The sequence below is a fragment of the Elgaria multicarinata genome, chromosome 4 (assembly GCF_023053635.1).
Source record: "Elgaria multicarinata webbii isolate HBS135686 ecotype San Diego chromosome 4, rElgMul1.1.pri, whole genome shotgun sequence".
Taxonomy (NCBI): domain Eukaryota; kingdom Metazoa; phylum Chordata; class Lepidosauria; order Squamata; family Anguidae; genus Elgaria; species Elgaria multicarinata.
Window position 1 is genome coordinate 40,042,629 of NC_086174.1, and position 21,147 is coordinate 40,063,775.

Genomic DNA, 21,147 nt, shown 5'->3' on the forward strand with positions numbered 1-21,147 from the left:
CATTTCTCAGGAGTACAAGGAAACAAGTTAAAGGCCTGTAAGAATTTGGCAGGGACAGAGAAAGACAATTGGGAATCTATGTGCCCCTGTTGCAACATAGCACAATAGCATGACACTGCTGGGCTCCAGAGCTAACTGATGAGATTTGAGGCAAGGTAAATAAAAAGCTGCTCACTTACTCCAAAAACTGAGCACTAAGTGCAGGATAAGAAGGTATGTTTACCTGTCCTTTACGACAGTGTATGTACACACTTTATGGCAAGCATAACAAAACCCTAATTTCACTCCTTGTTTCAAGATAATGTAAGCGGTTGGGGTCTCTGTAGTCTTCAAAAGTTAAAGCGTCTGGCTGGACATTAGAAAAAACTTCCTCACTGTTAGAGCAGTATGACAATGGAACCAGTTACCTATGGAGGTTGTGGGCTCTCCCACACTAGAGGCATTCAAGAGGCAGCTGGACAGCCATCTGTCAGGGATGCTTTACGGTGGATTCCTGCATTGAGCTGGGGGTTGGACTCGATGGCCTTATAGGCCCCTTCCAACTCTACTATTCTATGATTCTATGATCTATGATTCTATGACTCTTTAACCTATGCATTTTTGTGTGGACTTCCCCTGACTATACACTTCTATGATTTTTGAAGGATATCTGAATTTTGGTTTGCACATTGGTTTGGAAAGTGCAAATTAGGCAGGGCTGCATTAAAATGTGAGCTGAAGAAATTTCCTCCCCATTCCTACAAAACGAAATGAAACATCTTTGACGCTAACAGACAGACATGATGCTACAACAGAAAGCCTCAAAGATAAACGTCTTGGTACTTTCCTTTTAATAGATACTACCTTTAACAGATACCTTAATATAATATTCCAAATGAATATGGTTTTATTAAGAGAGAGTGTGTGTTTTTTGTTTCCTCAATTTCACAAAGAACCAAAAAACATGTTTTGGTTAAAAGCAGCGGTATTTCTGACAGCAATATTCTATTTGGCATTAGGGTAACTTAGTTTTTGTAATTTAGTTTTCTTTTTTCTTCAACATCATCACATTTCATCAGAAAACCCAAGCTTAATTTCAGTAGTTCACTTTGAGTCATTGTATTACAATAATTTAACTCAATTTTGCCTTCGAGTCTGAGCCTGTTGCTTCAACTCTCAAAGTAAATGTTTCTCTTCAAGTGTTTTTGATGCTACCTGTTGTAGTGCAGACATAATCATCTGTTTTAAGTATAGACTCACAATTATGTCTCATTTTAATGGCCAGCATGCATTTGGCTCACAACTGAGCTAAACCAACTCAAAAGCACATAGAAGATGCTGCAAACATTTCTCTACTTCCCTTTGCTCCAAATCTCCCACTCTACTTAATTATCAGGGAAAGCCAGACATTCCCAAGATGATAACATATTACTGATTCAGCAAATCAAAAACAGTCATCCTAGCATCAAAGGCACTACTCAAAGATAAAGTTCATTATGTGTTGGATTCTGAAGTCCAAGCTAAATAATTATTTAAAGATGATACACTTTGGTAGGCAGATGTAAGGGGGGGGGGATAAAATGAGACCTTTAAAGCAAAGAACTGTGATCTCTGCCACAGAGATGTTGACCACATGCTAATACTTTATTACATTTACAGAGCAATTCTAAGGATGAAGAACCCTATCAATGGAATACTCCAATCTCAGAAGCCTAAGCTTTGCCAGGCTCTTGCCAGCAGTTCAAGAAGAACAACAGAGGCATGTTTTGCCTCTCCATCCTCTAAAATGGGAATTTCCATTAGAGGGGCCTCAGAGCCCATCTAAATTTCCCTGGGTACAATCTTCTGGTCCCAATGTCTAGCGACCAGAAGACTGTTGTTATTCTATCAGTATTAAATAGCTTTCACACAAGTTACATCACGTTCTACAAGAATATTATTTCTTAACTTACAGAGCTCCCCAACTGAAAATTCTGTTTAACTAAAAGTTCATAATTGTCATGCTTCCCCCAGAGCCATCATCATCAGAGGATGAAGGGAAAGAGCAAGCTCCAGCAGATCCTGGAGAAGGGACAAGCTGCCAAGTAGAACAAGACCCCTTACCTTCACAGGACAGGCAAGACTTGGCTGAAGCCCCTTTAACAGAGTTGGACAATGAGGAAAGGGATCACGAGGCTCCTCCAATACCAGCTGAGTGCAGGCTAATGAGAGTGAGGGATCAGCATTGGCAGGCTGCCAGAGCTTGGGAGCTACAGGGCTAAATGCCAGCACCTGGTGTCAGGTTGTTAAGGGTTAAAAGGTCTTGAGCTGCCCAGGGATGATGCTGGAAACAACATACAGCCTATGAGCACTCCATGTGTTTAGACTCGCTGGTAAACCTTGACCCTTTGGACTGCACACCCAACTCTGCCTGTGTCTAAAGCCCTACTCAGTGACTGCGTATTTCAACTCTGTCGGTGTCCCAGGTAACTGTCAAATTCCAGCTGTAGTTTTTCTGGTTCAGCCTTCTCATTGATAAGGACCATCATAAATCTCTGCTCTTAGCTGACAAATGCTGATGATAATTTTAAAATGTAATATATATCTAATTTTTAAATATCTAAATACATCTGATTTCCAGACAAAACACAGATGTTACTTTAACAACCCAGAAATTCAGCAAGTCTGAACCTGCCTGTAATTCTATTTACTCTTTAATCAAGGCATTCAGGAGTTGCATATTTTAGCCTTTGCATATTTATAGCACCATGGTAAAAGGATGGAATAATTATAAGTAGTAGAAACATGACAGATTGCTTAGACACTCCTAAGTGTAATGACTTGTGCTGTCATCATTAGTTTGCCCTTATTGGACAAAGAATGGGCAAACTGACATAGTGAGACAAATAATTCTTGCAACACTAGGACTCAACAGAAACTCCTGAAGTGCAAGTGATGAATACTGAAGTGAAGACAGAGAGGACTGTCTTGGTAGAAAGATAGGAAAACGTTGTCCTTTGTAGGTCTCAAGGTCTTCTCAGATTATGATGTTAAAGCCACACATGGCAGGTGGGGGAGGCACCGCAAATGGATGCAGCCCATTTATGTGGATTGATTCCTTTTATGTGGAATTGGGTTGACTGACTTTAGGAATCACAATGGCCGCCAAAGGCCAGTAAGTCTGGCCTCCTACCCAAGGCATGCTGGGAGTTGTAGGCATAAACCTTGGTTTTTTATTAAATTCTTTAAAAATATTTAAAAAACCCAAATTCATGTTTTTAGATTTTTTTCTGATCCATGTACATGAAGACCTGTCTGGGTGAACAGCATTAAGGCAGTACCATATGTGGAAGTGGGTAAACAATTCTGGATATATGCGATACACGCATAATTTCCGCTTTATAGGTAGAGATTTACAGTTTATTATTTGTTATTTTTATCTTGGATGTCACATTTTTTACCCTTAAAGGTAGCTTAAATAAATAAATAGTTACACAAGCTGGAGGTTTGGAATGAGCAAAACTAACAGTTTGTATGGCAAATATTTTAATATAGCGCACAAAATGAGCTCAATCGACGCAAAGGAGCTAACCAAAGCATTAGCAACTGCAGCACAGCTATTTGAGAAGATCATTACTTTTGGCCCCAGCTGGGACAACTATTAATGGAAAACTCTTGACATCTCCTTACAAATATACATAGTTAATGCTTCCCCCAAAGAGAACAACTCCCATGCTGTTCCCATAGAAAAGGACACTGCTGACATTTTCCTTCACTTTCTACTATAACAGCTGGATTTCCCCCCCCTTTTTTTTTTTTAAAAAAAGAGGGAAATGGAGTCACATTTCAATGACTGCTCAAGTAAACTTCTTTTGCAGTTTTTAATTTTTGCAAGAAACCTATGCGTTACAAGCATGGTTTGTGTTAACTGCAATCCAAGTGATAAAAACTGTCATTTTGGATATAAATTTATGCAACAGGCAAGGCAGTCTCATTGGCAAAGCTGCAAATAATACTAGGAAAGACATAGGAATATGTTATGAAAGGCGTATGAGCAAGACAAGAAGCATGCCTGCAAACATCTAATTTAACTAACAGCTAATCTCACTCTGGCGTGCTTAACCATTTGAAGATGGAAAATATTACAGAAAGTTATGCACTGGCAATGCAGCAGTCAAAAGTGGGAAAGTCTCAAATATTTTCAATTGTAGCTACTGCAGTAACCTTGACAATGTATATACAAATTGAAGGGCAATCTTCTCCACTCTTTATTTACCATCTTCTCAGGTTCGCTACCTTCTGTACTACACAATGCTACCAATCCCTCATAGACTCTCTTGCTCAAAATGTTTGCTGTCTGTTGCCTTGCTTTATTTGCTCCTAAACACCCAGTCCCTGGTGTTACACCACTGGAAAATACTTGACATATATTTGGCATTCATATCCATCAAGAATCATAGAGCTGGAAGAGATCTTGGATGTCAACTAGTCTAGGAGTGACCCTATTCCCATGATGTGTTCTTTGTCCCTTCTTTCACTCTTACCCTCCTGCCCCTGCCATGGTTTGGCTTTGCTTCCTTCTTGTTTCTACTGTGGCTAGTGGCTACAGGACCACTAGAGTTTCATCTGTTCTAGAGAGCCATTGCTACTCCCACTTCACCAATGCTGACTTCATTGTTTGTCCACTTCAGCCAACCCTACTTCAACCCTACCATTGTTTCTACCTTCACCTCCCATAATTCTCCCAAGTTATTTTAGCCCTAAATGGGCTTAAACTACACCATCACCCACTAATGTTTATTGACCAAAAAAATCCATGCCATATATCAGAATATGTAGTTTCTCAAAGAATCATACCATTAAAAATAAATAAAAATGAGCAACGTAAACTATCTTTAATAAACCTATTCAAGGAGCTTTCACAAAGAGTTCAGTAATTATCAAGATTCCAGACAAAAACAAATCAGTTCCTTTAACCTCTGAGAAAACGTTGAATCTCAACACATGTCACATTTTGTTTTTTAAACTATGTGTTTATTGAAAATAAAAACTTTCTTGTAAAACAACAACACAGTAAACTGTAACAGCTAGTGTAGAAAAAAGTGTGTAGTTAGTCTATTACTACAGAGGGAATAAGTCAGGAATTCAATCACAAAGTACTAACAAAGGATACTATATCATGACATAAGTATGATGCAGAACACGGAGCACTTGGATTGCAGTTACTATACTTACAAGGCATACAGAATCTAGAGCTCCAGGATAGCAGGAGAATCCTAAAAGAACTGACGTTCAACTTTATAGACATAAGGTCACTGCTGATTATATTCACTAAGCAGCACTCTTGATGACTATGGTCAGCAAGATTGCCAATGAAGTATAAATAAGAAGACAAGGTAAAACTGTCTCAGAATTGTGCATTTTTAGCTTGTTAGTCTTGTAAGAGAAAGAATAGTCTGTCATTAAGGCCCTTGTAATATATCTTGCATTTTTCCTCTCCAGACCATTTTTTCCCAGCAGGTTACAATCACCACAATAAATCAGGTCGCCACAATTGCATCCATGAAAAAGATGTTATTTTGATGATGTTAAACTTAGTTTCATCAAACTTAAGTTCTGTGCTTGTCTATAGTCACATATCTTCAACTTATATGTCAGCTGTGTTATAAGCAAACACAGAAAATGATTTAAGGCAGCACACTTAAACACATGGTGCAGAGGCCAAAACTAAGAGTACAGATACAGTAAAATATTATTAGGTATTGAAACCGCAAAATAAATAAAAAAATAAAAAAATAAATCAAAACTGGACTATTTAGAACCTCATATACAGCTCACAAACACTGCCAATCCACTTGTTTAATCCACCACTAACCTCTCTACATATATTAGTCTTATAGACCAATGGGGCATACTCCCAGGTATGTCCATAAGATTTTAGTCTTTTATTGGAGGCTTCCTATGCCTTCTGGGATGCTGGCAAACGGGTGGGAAGAGCAATGGAGGCAATTTCACCTCCCATTCCCTTTCCAAATAAAAAAAACCCAGCTAGATGGGCCTCTGAGCCAGTCTAGCTCACTTACATGTAGTGTGTGGGGCAGGTGTCGGAGAGGACATAGGATCAAGTAGATCCTGGCCTCTCCTATTTTCCTCTCTTCCTGGCGCACTGGAATGCCCCCTTTTTTGACCTCTGTGAGGATATCCATGGTTACTATTGTGAACACCGTTTTTTCTGTGGCAGCTCTAAGGGAGTGGGGGAGGGATTGGAACCCAGAGTCCCCCTTCTGTCTCCTCAGAAGGGGTATCCAAAATATCCTATGGTCCCTGGGACCATAAGACTGAACCCTTAATATATTAGTTTTTCTATAAGTGGCAAATCAGGACTTGGGTTACTGGATACTCTGGCAAAAGGCATCCTTATCTATCAAGGCTGGGCACAGCTTTATGTGTGCACTGGGACTGGATTGGGAAAGATGTACAAACATATTACCTCCTCCTGGTATGCTTGAGTAGAAACAGAGCTTCCACATTTACCTTCGTCATTAATTTTGTGTGAGACAGAATTGTGGCCCTCTTCATTTTTACAGAAATGGGCTTCAATGAGGTAGAATTAAGAAAATGCTGATTTTTCGATCACTGCCTGTTTTTAGGCAATATTTAGCCATCATTATGCAAGATGGCACTCCAAATTAAAACTGAACAGTGAGAATAAAGTCATTTGTATACAGAAGAGCAATCCCTGCTGCTAAGAAAGTCAGGTATAGTATTACATTTCCTATTCAAATAAACTTTTCGTGGAAAAGACAAGACCAGCTGCCTAAAGTTTATAAGCTTCTAAATTATCTGTGCAAATAAATTTATCCATTAATTTTCTGGACACAAACCAAGCTGTATTTTATCTCTATGACGAAGTACACACACAAAAATCTAATTTCAAACTCTCATTCCAAATGTAAGCTGTTCTGCAATTAATGCATTCTAAAAATGAACCACACCTTTGATAACACACAAATAAATTATATACAATTCCGTGTTCCAGGATACTATTATGGATTGTCTCAGCCAAGCCTCTGAGTAAAGGCTTAAACCAGTGAAACTTTAAGTCCCAAGTTCTCCCTGTCAATTTGTCTACCAGAAGTTACAAACAGCAACAAAATATCTTTATCATGCTAGTTTTAAAGTGCTGCAATTGTTTAAATGTAACTACAGTACTTTCGTAAGTTTTCCTGGAATTTGAATTTAAGATACGAGCATTACTTAAATCAAAATAGTGAAGAAATAATAAATATTCCATTGATTATACTTACCTATGGACATAATGTAGCTGATGTACAGAATCAATTGCTACCACCATTTCAGCCAAATAAAAGCGAGCCATTTCTTCAGGTAGTCTGTCCTCAAACTTACTGAGCAAGGTAAGCAGATCTCCACCAACATAGTAATCCATAACCAGGTACTAGGAACAAAGAAAATAGAAAGTAGTTTTAATACCTTTGGAAAGGAATGCAAATAGGCAAGAAGTACAGTAAAGGCAGGATATACTACAGGAATGCTGCCAAAGTGTCTCCTTGCATTGTATTCTACAGTAGAAAGGGGGTATTAAGAGCGCAGTCCTGCTGGGGCAAGACACTATGGGATTGTCCTGCTATAGGGGAAGTGTCGCTTTCTGTGGCACTACTGTGTTATGTTCTCCCACCTCTGTCCTTCGCAAGCTGCAAGGCGTGAGAGGGGAACAGCAGCATCCCCCAGGCCCAATGGCTTGGGCTACTCTAGGCTGGGGGGGAGGCAAGAAATGTCATGCCTTGCTTAAAAACGACACAAAAGCAGGCCAGCTTTAAATCTTAAGGTTAAATGTATAAAACCTCCATTCTAATATGTATCTTGGAACGCCATCACAAAACATTTGCTTATTTAGATTTTAGAGATCAATGAGGACTAAGAACTCCAGGAAAGTGCACACAGCTATTCGACATTACAAGTTCAGGAAATGAATGAACTTCAAAGTAACACTCACTAAATAGTTTTCATCCTGGAAGGCATAGTGCAGTGTTGTAATCCATTGGTTATCTCCATTCACTAATACATCCCTCTCTTCTCGAAAACAAGCTGTCTGAAGGGTAGAAAAATAGTATTTTAGATACACTTTAGAACCATATCCAAATATATGTATTATTTATGAATAATATTAAATGTAATAAATAAATACATTTATTTAAACTTCAATCTAGACATTTCAAAAATAGAATTATGAAGGGCTCATCTTTTCTGCAACATGGACCTATGGCCCGATTGGAATCCACAAGGAGAAGAGCCTTTAGTGTAGTGGCCCCTTCTCTGTTACTCCCTAGCCCTGGAGGTCAGGCAGGCACCAACACTAGACTGCTTCTGGCGCCTCCTGAAAGCAGCTCTGTTTCGAGAAGTCTTCCTCAACTGACCAGCCACTGTTTTTAAGGTTTCTTTGTTTTTAATTCGAACAATTTTAATTTACTTTTTAAAATCTTTTCTTTTACTGTTTATACCTATGTTCTCCACTTTGGAATCTGTGTTAGATTATTGAACGGTATATAAATATTGAAAATAAATAATAAATAAATAACTAGGACAGCAACCTAATCAATGAGAGGTTGTAGTAGTTCTTATTACAACTGGACCAGAATCTGGGAGTTTTAAATTGCTTTTTTAATTGATGGAAACCCTTTATATGAGTAGCTACTATCTATTTAATTTCACTCAGATTCTCATTAGATTGAATAGTTAACACAGGGCAGAATCATATATAAATCACATATAATCATATATAAAATGATTTTCTAAAATATCAGGACAAATAGGCTCTGTCTGTAAAACAAGGTCTGATGTAAACATACTGTTCCCAGCTTCTAAATCAGCTTTCCCCAATTTGGTTCACAACAAATGGACACCACAACTCCCATAAGCCCCAGCCATTTAAGCCACTGTGAGTGGGTCATAAGAAAATGCACCCATCCCTTCTACTTCTCACGGGCAGTTAAGCAAGCTTCAACTAATGATTAAGTGGGAACCGTACTTGGTTAACAATGCTGCCAAGATAATGTTAGTTATACTTAAGGCTGGTAGGGGATGGCCGGGGAGATCATATCACACCAGTCCTTCAACAACTTCATTGGCTGCCAGTCCAGGTCCACGCCTGATTCAAAGTTCTGGTATTAACATTTAAAGCCCTAAACGGTTTGGGGCCAGGTTATCTGAAGGAACGCCTCCTCCCATATGTGCCTGCCCAGACCTTAAGATCATCCACAGGGGGCCTTCTCCATGAGCCCTTGCCAAAGGAAGTGAGGCAGGTGGCTACCAGGAGGAGGGCTTTCTCCGCTGTGGCACCCCAGCTGTGGAATGAGCTCCCCAGAGAGGTTCGCTTGGCACCTACATTATTTTCTTTCCATCGCCAGCTGAAGACCTTTTTATTTTCTCAGTATTTTAACACCTAATTTAACTTACTTAAATTTAAACTTTGCTGTTTTAATCTCATATTTTAACCTATATTAATTTTTGCTGTGTGTTTTTATTCTGGTTGTGCTTTTTATATTGTATTTTGTATTTGTGTTTTAAATTTGTTGGTTGTTTTTATGCTCTTCATGGTTTTAATTTTTGTGAACCGCCCAGAGTGCTTCGGCTATTGGGCAGTATAAAAATGTAATAAATAAATAAATAATAAATAAATGTATCTGAGCTCTGGAAAGAAAGGAACATATGATCCTGAATGCTGCATTCCCAATTCTTTAACTAAAGTTAAACATCACATCAGGACGTTATGTTTACATAGTGTCCATAAAATCAGCAAGTTACTCAAAAGATATTTTGGGAAAAGAATTTTTATCCCAAAACCTAACAGAGCCTTTTTTAATTAATTTTCTTTGAGCCACTTTGAGCACTGTATAATGGAAAGGCAGGATACAAATCACTTCATAAATAAACTCACTGTAATTCAGAACACAACACAGGATTATTCTAATTATATTAAATTAACCGTTCTAATTATTAATGCTGTAATAATTAATAAGCAACATATGTGTGCCTCACAACATGTTGTGGCATCTAGATAGGTTACATAAAAGGCCCCAAGAAGCGCAGACTGCAGCGGCCTCCCAATGTCTAAGTTTTGAGGTAGATAAAACAGAGGAAATCTGGCAGGATGGCAGTGGGTAATGTGTGGAAAAGAGGAGGAAAACTGTATTTTTTATAATAATAATAATAACAATAATAATAATAATGAGCTTTTCAAAAGCTCCCTTTTTTTAAAAGGATCCAGGAATAAAACCAATTTAAGACAATAATTCCATGAGTTTTAAAGTTGCGTTTCTCACACATCAACCCTTCCCTGCACCATCACCATGAGAAATTGCCTTTGAAACTAGAAATTTTTGGAAACAGTTGTGAAACCATATGGGTGTCCTCTGTTGAAAGTATAAAAAAAAAGCAAAGCAAAACCAAGTTTGTTGGGCCACTTCTTGGTGAGCCCAATGATGCAATCCTATGCACGGTTATTCAGCCCAAGAATGCAATCCTAAACTCACTTAGGGCCCAATTCTATGCTGGCTGGGGAATGCTGGGCGTTGAAGGACTTTCTGTCAAAACATGCATAGGATTGTAACCTTAGTAGGAACTAAGTTGAATTGAATAGTGTGACTTACTTCCAAGTAAAGATGCATAGGACTGTGCTGTAACTAGCTCTTCGGATCTTGACCTATGAGTTTAATTATCTAATATGCTTGACTTGTTCCTGCCAGTTGTTGCAGTTTTCTATTTTTAACCAGGAGCGAAAGCATTATTTTTTTATATAGCGATACTAACTGCCATACAGAGTTCTGGAATGTACTGCAGTATACATAAGGGAATTCAATTGCATTTTTGCATCCCACTGTTTATATTTGGATGAAGTCTAAATAGCTAAACTGCCAATTTTCATTATCTGGAAAATGCATCATGCCTTCGAAGGGCTGCCTTGGAACAAGTCAGAACTTTATGTGTGAGTATGTACTGGGGTACCTTCCCCCCCTTACATTTAATCTTCTATCACAGTACAACAAAAATGTATATCGCTACATATACATAAAAATATTAACAGCGCATCTTGAGATAATATGTCTTCATAATAATCACTTTTAAAATTTTGGAGCATTTTACTTTTCTAAAGTTAGGCAAACTGTGATATACAGAAGTCAACCTAAACAGAATCAGTTTTTTAAAAGAATGAAACCAACCAAGGTTCGTTTGAAAATTATTATTTTCTTATTAAAATAAGGCTATTAATAGTTTCTGGGCTATTTTCTTGGGGCAAGCTATTTAAGCTACTCTTCCCACAGCTCCGGTTTGCTGGAATTCTTAACATGCATTCAGAGGAACTGTAACTATATGATTCCTCTACTTAGCTGTTTAATCCTTGGCTATTACAATAGTGCTATAAACAAGGAAGGGCAATAGCACAGTGATAGAATACATTCTTTCCATCTAGGTTCACTTCCTGGCATCTCATTTTATTTTATTTCATTTCTATACCACCCAATCACTGAAACTCTATTCACAAAACGAAATATAATGAAATAAATAACATAGTAAAACATAGCATAAAAACCTTAAGTTTAACATCTCATGTTATAGGATTAAAGGCCTCTGCTTGAGCCAATGAGGAAGCTCCTGCTGACCACAGTTAACAATACTGGGCTAGACTGATTAAGGGCAAGGCAGCTGCGTATGTTCATGTATTATGGTCATATCATATAGTGATGAAATAAGGGAGTACTGGAATTAACTGTGGCCTCAGCTAGACCGGGCGAAATCCCGGGGTGAATCCTGGGATTGTTCCTGTGCGTCCACATGACATACAGGGGATCCCGGGATTAGGGAGGGATGATTCCTCCCTTGCCCCGGGATCTCGCCCACCCGTTTGGGCCCGCTTTTTCCGCGGTCCCGGGCTGAGCCCGAGACCGCGGAATGTGTGACCCGTTGCCGCAATTTGACCCAGCTCCGCACGATTCCTCGCGCGGAACTGGGAGCTGCACCCATCGGGGGTAGGGTGGGGGGAGCGGGGAAATTAAATATTTTTTTAAAAAAAGGATCTACCTTTGTGCACGACTGTTCGTGCGCTCCTGTTTCTTTAAAAATATTTTTTAAAATGGCGGGCATGACGCCTCTCTTCCTGAGGTCGTCCCGCCTCACGTATAAACGGAGGAGGGATCTCGGTTAATCACAACGTGAGATCTTCCCTCCTCCATTGCGGACTATAAGGTAGGTCTAGCTACGGCCTGTATGACCATCAGCACCTAACTGTATGACCATCAGCACCTTGGAAACGAGGCTTGGGGAGGTTGTTGATCCCAGGCAAGAATGGGCCGTAGAAAGTCTAAGCGGAAACCTCCACCCAAGAAGATGACTGGAACACTTGAGACCCAGTTTACCTGCCCTTTCTGTAACCACGAGAAATCGTGTGATGTTAAAATGTATGTTGTGTATGAGAAGAAGAAGAAAAAATTGTGAACTCCCCAGGGAGCTTTGGCTATTGGGCGATATAAAAAAAAAATGCAAAATGCTTGGGCGGTATAAAAATGCAATAAATAAATTAATAAATTCATTTTTATGGGTAGAAAGCAAAGAATAAATCCCATTAAAGACAGTTGTACAAACCCCTAATCCCTAACCACTGGAAGCACTCTCCAGTCCTACTCAAAATTATATGACTTCAGAAACTGTGTGTGTGTCTACAATATTCTCTCCAGAATGAGGGGGGATACTATAATCCATCGGATTCCATGTTCATGTAACAAACCCAGGAATGTATGGAATGCACCATGTTTACTTGCTTTGTCCCCAGAACATTTCTCCATGCATTTAAATCATATTGTTTTAGAGGTTATGGTGATAATTATTTTCATTGCTTTGAATTTCTCTAAGGCAACATTATGGATAAAACTCAATTCAAAAGTCTCCATCCAGCAAGAAGAACTTTTGGGCTTATCTGTCTCCAAAGATACTACAGGTGCATTACTAACTATACACAACGATCTGTGCAAGGGAATCCTCCCAATAGATGGCAGGGCAGTCTGATTTGGTAGCATCAAACACCTAGTAGGAGTGGTGTGGGGCAAATGTACATTTCTTTGTTCCCCAAACAGATGATCAGCAATCTTGGCGACTGTGTGTACGCCCATTAGCTATGATGGTTCTCAGCTCATAAGAACATTTTTAGCTTGTTTGTTACAAGAACCTTAGCAGTTAGAAATTTGAAGGAATATGTCCATGTTGTTCAGTTATTCATTCTATCCCAAGATATACCGCATTAAGCAATAAATCTCTTTTTACGTTTATCGTTGCCACATTTCAATAAAGGAAACGCTAGACTAATAATCATAACAGTAGCTTGAATATACATGCCGCCTAGGGTATTCTGGATATAGGTAGGGTATAAATTGAATACATAATAAATAATAATTTGAGTCTTACCTCGGCTCGTTTCAGCATCTCCCATTTATTTAATATTTTCATGGCAAATACCTTATCTGCATTTTTCAATTTCACTACCGCAACCTGTAGAGAAAAAAATAGTTTTAAATAAAGATTTGTGGTAGACCAAGAACTCACCAGCACACTTCTTTTTCACACAGGCTCAGCTCAGACAACCTCAACAGTGGTTTTAGTACTCCACGATGGAACTGTTACACCACTGTTAAGAAACATGTTGTCTGGTGGGAAAACTCCACCCCATGGCAGTTGCGTTCCGTGTCGTCTGAAGGTCTCTGTAGCGTTTCTTGCTGGATTGAGTGGAGTTTCCCCACTGGTTAAAGAGTTCCCTGACTAGAGTGGCCAAAGGAGGAGTGCCGTTCTAGGAGAGCGGCTGAGATTGTTTTTTCACAGCAGTGGCTGATGGGATAGCATCAGGAGGACTGAGGGAGGAGAGAGGGCGGAGGAACTGTTAATCAAACTCTGAGTTGTGTTTTACTCTACTCCACAGGAGCCCACATTCACACAATGGTGGAGTTGGAATATGTTGTGTGGCGAGTACCACCTAAAAACGTCAATTGTGTAGAGAAAAGTGTTGTGTGAACCGAGCCAGTCTTACTTCTAATGGCAGCTTTAACTTCAAAATTGACTTTATACCTGAAGAAATCTACTTTATTTATTTTTTAAACATTTGTATCCACCCTAAATGACCAGGATCTTAGGGTGGCATACATATACAATTATACAGACAGTATAAAACAATAAATATACACAGCTAAAAATAAATTAAACCATTAATCAAGCTAAAACCAGTATAGAATATAAGCCAAATATTCATGCACATTACAGTACTAGGTACCCACTGTCTTAAGAACAGATAGAACATATTGTGATTTCATAAATTCACCAAAGCTGAACATATCTGCTACTCTAGGGCCCAGTTCACACATAACAAGAAGCCACCTGGTTGAATTTCCCTGTGCAGCTTCTTGTTGCTGTGGCAGTTGCTATTTTGAACATTCAGGCTGCGGCAGACCCACAACCCTACAACAGACCATGGGTTCTGAGTGTCTTGTTAACCACCCCAACAACCCACCTTTGCTGGGAGAAACAAGCCACAGCAAGCCACGAAGTGCTTGATCATGAGTATCGAGCAACCCACCAAAGCTTATTCTCAGGGTGGCATTGCATGACTTTCCCAATATCACAAAAATCAATGATGGCACATTTCCTGCCAACTATTCTCTTATATAGCAACATTATTATTACAGATTTACTAAAGTCCCATAGAATAAACTGCCCAGGCCCCAGCTTTTCCTTTTAAATAATTTTGTGATTTTGCAAACAATGATAACAAAGCCCTCTATCGCACAAGTAATGAAAATCAGGTTTCCCACTTCTCAACCTGGTTCAATACATTGTGATCCATGCTTACAAACCTCTTTTCCAGGTGTCCAGAAAATGACTGATGGCTTTATAAACCACTCCTAGTTTGTCATGTTGGCATATGAGCTTTAATGGTGAGCTTTTCTTCACACCTTAGCATTATCTTATTGGTCTTTAGGATTTGAAGTTCTGTTGATATAGCACAGTGGTTCCCAACTGGTGGTCCGTGGACCCCAGGGGATCCGTGGCACCATTCACCTATTAGCTCTGCAAGGTCTGCATTTTAATAAAAGAAAATACGCCATCTCCCGCGCTCTATTTGCTTCAACGGTGACGTCATGCGCAAAAGCACCTGTGTGATTTAGTGACTAGCTTCAGAAATTACTTCCTTGCACCTAATCCTGAAAACTCATGGAGAAGGAATCGTTTTGAATGTGGTGATATACAACTAGCAACTCTATCTGCGGAAGAGCAAGATGCACTTGTTGACGTGACTTGTGATGGTTCATTGAAATCATTTTTCAAAGAATATAGACTGGACAAATTCGGGGTGAAAGTTTTTCCTGATTATAAGAAGTTAGGTGAAAAAACTTTGAAACATCTAGCTCCCTTTTGTTCCACATATCTTTGTGAACAAACATTTTTGACATTTTGTTATATGAAGAACAAGCATAGAAATCGGCTCAATGTTGATCCAGATTTGAGATTAAAAGTAGGAAATATTGAACCAGATGTAGAAGGGATTGTTCGGGATAAAAAGAGGCATGATTTCTCCCATCACATTTAAGTTTAGTAGCTGCTAGACACGTCATAATTTGTTCAGTTGTAAACTAGACATTAGTAAAATTAAATTCGTCTTTATATTCCTAACTAAATCATTGCCATTTTTGCGTGGTAATATCACAAATATCACAAATTTTATGGTCTTTTTTTAGTATCCCTACAATCCTTTGCTTATTAGTGGCTACCCCTTATTTTCTCAAAAAAATTGCTTCGCACAGGTAACTACCATAGAGATAACAAAATGTTCAAAAGGAGGGGGTCGAAAAACAAGGGGTCTGCAGTACTTAGCTAATTGGGAACCACTGATATAGTAAATATACTGAACTTATAGTACAGTATGTTGTGATGACACACATGTTATATTTTTTTACTTACATCACACTATGCCTCACTATTAGTTACATGTCCATGCTTTGTGGCAGGTAATGGAAGCAAAGTTGATTTTTTAATAAAATATTATTAAACTAAAGTTAAACCTCAGCTTTTGATTTGCTACCTAAATAGAGGAGGAGGCTCCCATAATTGCTGAAACTTACTAAAATAAAATGTAATTGTGATGGGTGTGAATATATTTAAAAAAAACCTCTCTCCTGCAGGGATGGATTAAATAAAAAAGTAATGCAGCAACATACACCTATTTGGTAGTAAGTGTGCCATGGTACCCTTCCTAACAGAAACATGCATGGGTTTGGGCTGCACATCTTCAGTTTAGCTAAAAACTTTTCTTTTTTCTAAAGCTTTTAAAACTTGATTTTGATCTGACTTTTATACTGTTAGTTTTACTCTACCCTGTGCCTGTTTGGTGCATTCTCTACCCCTTCTTATTGTTTTATTGTGATTTTATTAGAATGTAAGCCTATGCGGCAGGGTTTTGCTATTTTATTGTTTTACTCTGTACAGCACCATGTACACTGATGGTGCTATGTAAATAAATAAATTAATAAATAAATAATAATAATAATAATAATAATAATAGCTAATTTCTGTATCTGCACAGAAACATAGCAATTACTCTTTTGCTTTGGCATGCGTAACCCTGCATAGGATTAGGTAGTTTGCCTATAAAAAGAAAAACTCAACTTTCTGATGTGTAGCCTAAAATGCACGGTGAAGGAAGCATAAGGAACATACACAAACTCAGAATACCTATTATTCATTTTGAAATGCAATGCCAAGGCATTTTCTCATTGCACCATGGGAATTGTGGTTCAGTAGCTAAAGCAGATGCTTTCCATGTACAATATGTCATAATACGGTGGGCTTTACATTATGTCCAGTCTATGCAACACTCCTGATGGCTTTTTAACAGATCAGAGGATACATAAATACTACTAAAAAAATAAATAAGTAAAAAGAGGTACAGGTGTGTGCTGCAATTAGTCTTTATGTCCATTCCTTGTCCTGTTTCTTTAAACATGCAACTAACAGAAAGAAGAGCGAGGAGGTGGGGAAAGTGTTAATATTTCTAACTAACCCAGAGTTAATATTTCTACCTAACCCGGAATAGCACTATCTATGAAATGGGAGTGAAATGGAATGTCTTGCTGCATCCTACATTGCTGGTCAATTGACACCCCACCCAGCTGCATGCATGGCTGTGGAGTTATCATTCCGTGTCTCTGACAAATCAGCTATCCAAAGGATTTGACTTTATTTGAATCTTTATGCCCTTTTAACAGCAAGAAAACTAATAGGATGGACTTTCAAATATGCCCAGCCATCACCAATTTGCTTCACCTACAACCAGCTATAATTCATCAGACATTGCTATTGACAGTAACGCACTGCTCAGACACACACATACCATTCCCTCTCATTGTAAAAACACAAGAACCAACCTAGCCTGTAGGCACTGAATACATACATCTTTGCATCCTTGAAAACAAATTTTGTCAAAACAAATTTACTCTCTATCAACCTGCCTGGTCACTGAGGTCATCTGAGGGCATGCTCCTGGTGGTTCCACATAGACTTACTGTCCGATTGGAGTCCACCAGGGGAAGAGCCTTCAGTGTGGTGGTCCCCCTCCTATGGAATTCCCTGCCTCTGGTCAGGCAGGCGCCAACTTTGTATTCCTTCTGGCACCTCCTGAAAAAGCCGTTGTTCCAGGAAGCCTTCCTTTAATGACCAGCCGTGGTTTTGTTTGCACTTTGTTTCTTTTAAAAATGTACTTTTAATATGTTTTCATTCTGTTTTGATTCTATTATTAGATTTGCCCACCGCTCTGAAATTCCTGAATGGGGAGTAGTATATAAATATTGTAAATAAATAAAATAAACAAATGAATTGTCTTAATTTGTGCCTGAAGGCACCTTTCTCTTAGATCAGGGCTAGGGAACCTGTGGTCCTCCAGCTATTGTTGGACTACAACTCCCATCCACCCTGAACATTGGCAGTGCTGTTTGGAGAGGTGTAGGCTCCCCACCCTTGGCTTACATAAACACCAACTTAACACTACTATGTGGGGTATGGAAGGAGAAGGGGGAATCTGACTATACTGACACAAATGTGCTTTAAATTTGAAAGTAGAAGCCTTTCTTGCTTTGCTGCTGTCCCGTCCCCCATAATGTCTAATCATCTGATATGTCTTCCCCCCGTGAGCTGCCCACCATCTTCTGAGATATTTATCCCACTCTGTACAATCAGGAAACCAACATTTGCAGTGCCAACTCCAGCACTCCAGACCAACAGGAAACTCTATGATTTAGATTTTGGACTGATTCCTGCCCACTTTCCTCTAACAAAACCACTCCTTTTCCCATTATTTGGACAAATGGATATTGCATTTTATCATGCGTGACTGATAGACCACAGTATTGTTTTGCAAATTAAACATCCATTTCAGCAGCTCACACAAGTTTTAAGTAAAAGTGACAAGTACTGTGTGCACCCACCAAAGCAAATAACAGAAGCTGCACATGTATAGCAGAATATTCTAGACAGTTTGAGAACTCTGGGAGAAAATGGCTCCAATTAATAAAGCAACTGTGCATAAGGAGCATAAATATCCATATTTTCAATTAGGTAATTAAGGGATTTGGTATCATCACAACCAATATTCCACCTCTTTCCTCCACAATAGCAGAAATAAGCAACTAATTATTCCTAGACCTATTGTACAGAGTAGTAGAAACATACATACACAAAAAATAAAGTTGAATAGATTTAATCTGACACTCTTACCCAGAAAGGATTTTGATTTCTTCCCAAATTTACTGGCAGTTTGCCTGTTACTTCTTTGCCTTAGGTAGTACATCCCTTTTCTGGGGATTACTTTTATCCTTGATTTTAGATTGGCCTATTTTATAATTTTAATTCAGCAGATTCCATGAAGGAAAGAGGATAGCTCAATGGAAGCAGTTTATGCAATACTCTAAGAACCAATATGCCAATTCTGACTGACTGAGGTGGCAAAATAAACTGTACCATGTCAGTCTTGAAATATAGAATGGTCATATTTTAAAGGCTCTTTTGTGTAAAAAGCTCTTTGCATGTTTGAGGGAGATTGGCACTAAATCTCTCTCCCTTACTCTCTTGGCATACTAATTTACTACATGAAGGAAGTTCTTCACATGGAGGAATGTTTTTTTATAAAAACAATCTCTTCCCATCTGCACTCTGAAGTACTATATAGAAGTGGTATGCCTAAGGTTATCATCCCATTCTGCATAATGTGTAGTTTTGTATATAGGAAACAGCAGCATGCACCACATGTCTTAAAACTCAACAGTTATTTATTACAGCTTGCAGAAACATAGAGCAACCTCCTTTGATTTGTAAGGGAAGCATAAACAACATAACTGAAGAAATAACCCTGCTAACAGTCATAGAGGCTTGGGATTTCTTGGCTTCTCAGGAGGTTATGCTGGCCCAACTGCTCCTACTGGCTTCTGCCTGAAGTGAAAACATTCCTGTTGAGTCCTCACACGTGGCCTACTCAACCTGAGGCCTTCTGAGCTTACCTCTTAAAAAGAAAGTACACAACAGTAGACTGACTCTAAAGAGCCCTCCTGAATAAACCCTGCATCCCTTCCTGTGATATGAAGATGACCTTTGGCCATGTGACTGTTCCCCATGCCAATAGTGCTCCAATTTCCAGGAGGAACCACAGCACTAGCTCCACCTCCTCCCACATGGCCCAAAGCTTTGAATACAGCCATCGCCGTGTGGAAAAGAACCACACTGCAGGAGCTCCCATGCCACTAACTAAATATAAGTTGGGAGGGGTTCCCCTGCCATTCTTCTACAAGTTTAGAGTCTTATCTCATATTAAAGATCTGGTCATTCCTCCTACTTAAGGGTATGGATACTGAATGAAAGTGGTAAAAGTTGTCTATAAAGAGCAGATTTTATAAGTGGCAATGCCTTCTTACACTGGATTCTCTGAAATTTGGGGAAAATATAAAATAAGAACTCAAATGTCAAGGTCATGTAAGAGTAACCCACACCTAAACACTGTAAAGTGTTTAATTTAAGATGCACATATCAAACATTTCCATACTGCCATCATTTGCTAAGGAATACCACCTGTCCACCATGGTACAACAAAAAACATTATTTTGTTTCCATCTGGTTTACAGTACACACCAGGGAACTATCACAAAGTTTGGTATTCAATTTTCTTCTTGTGCCACTGAGAAAAAGAAAGTAAAAAAAAAAGGGGGGAAGGTTGAATCTTGCATTCTGTCTATCTCTGAACCTCCATTCTGGCTATGAGCCAAAGAATTTTAGGGGGGGTGGAATCTACAACAGATGATAGCATGACAAAAAAAAAGTGTCATATAAGGCTCTTTCATGAGCTCAAGCAATCAATCCAATACACCATGCTGAATTCTTATAAAAGTGTAAGTCAAGACCTGTAATGCATAAACTTGGATAGAACAGTTATTACTTCCCAGAATTGCTGTGGTATAATAATCAGGTCTGGCCTCTTTCACAATCCTACACTTGTAAAAATAAAATAGAATCCAGGAATATATCAAAATGAGGGGACAGCAGATGAAATTGTTTAGTTTCATCTCTGTTCTGAAAGTGTTCATGTCTTTCACCAGTAATAGTCATGCTTAATACATTTCCCGTATATTTACATATGGAACAAATTTCCTAGGACCTTTTCTTTTTAGGATTTTACCACTCAGAACTATCTTTTCTGCTCCAAAAATGTTAAAATGCTCTCTAGAAGTTATCATAGGTTACACTGCACTAAATTAGTGGGAGGGGTCTGGGGGACGGAGGTGCTAGGTTCTCTCTTTCTCTCTGAACCCGGTTCAGATGACACGCTAAGCCATGGGTAGGCCACTAAGCCTTTTGCAGCAAATGGTTAGTGGGCATGTTTAAACTGTGGTTATGTAGGAATAGTTAACACAACACGCTAAATCATGGTTCATATGACTTACTAAGCCATACTGTTTAGCACAAAATGCTTAACCACCATGCCTTAGCATGTCATCTGAACAAGTTCTCTCTCTCCTCTATACCTGCAACAATTACAAATATATGGGGGTGTTGAAGTTGGGATATTTGCTGCTGCTCAACTTTAGTTTGTACCTG

At 38.8% G+C, this 21,147-nt stretch overlaps 1 protein-coding gene across 7 annotated transcripts in view; it reads right to left on the reverse strand.

Moving 5' to 3' along the window:
- CDC42BPA (CDC42 binding protein kinase alpha) overlaps positions 1–21,147 on the reverse strand; it is a 195,599-nt gene that overhangs the window by 122,286 nt on the left and 52,166 nt on the right. For all 7 annotated transcript variants that reach the window (XM_063124145.1, XM_063124144.1, XM_063124140.1 and 4 more), the window contains exons 3-5: positions 13,432–13,515; positions 7,973–8,068; positions 7,266–7,414 (exon numbers count right to left, since the gene is read on the reverse strand). In XM_063124145.1, coding sequence (XP_062980215.1) covers positions 7,266–7,414; positions 7,973–8,068; positions 13,432–13,515 — 329 coding nt within the window. The remainder of the gene's footprint in view (positions 1–7,265; positions 7,415–7,972; positions 8,069–13,431; positions 13,516–21,147) is intronic.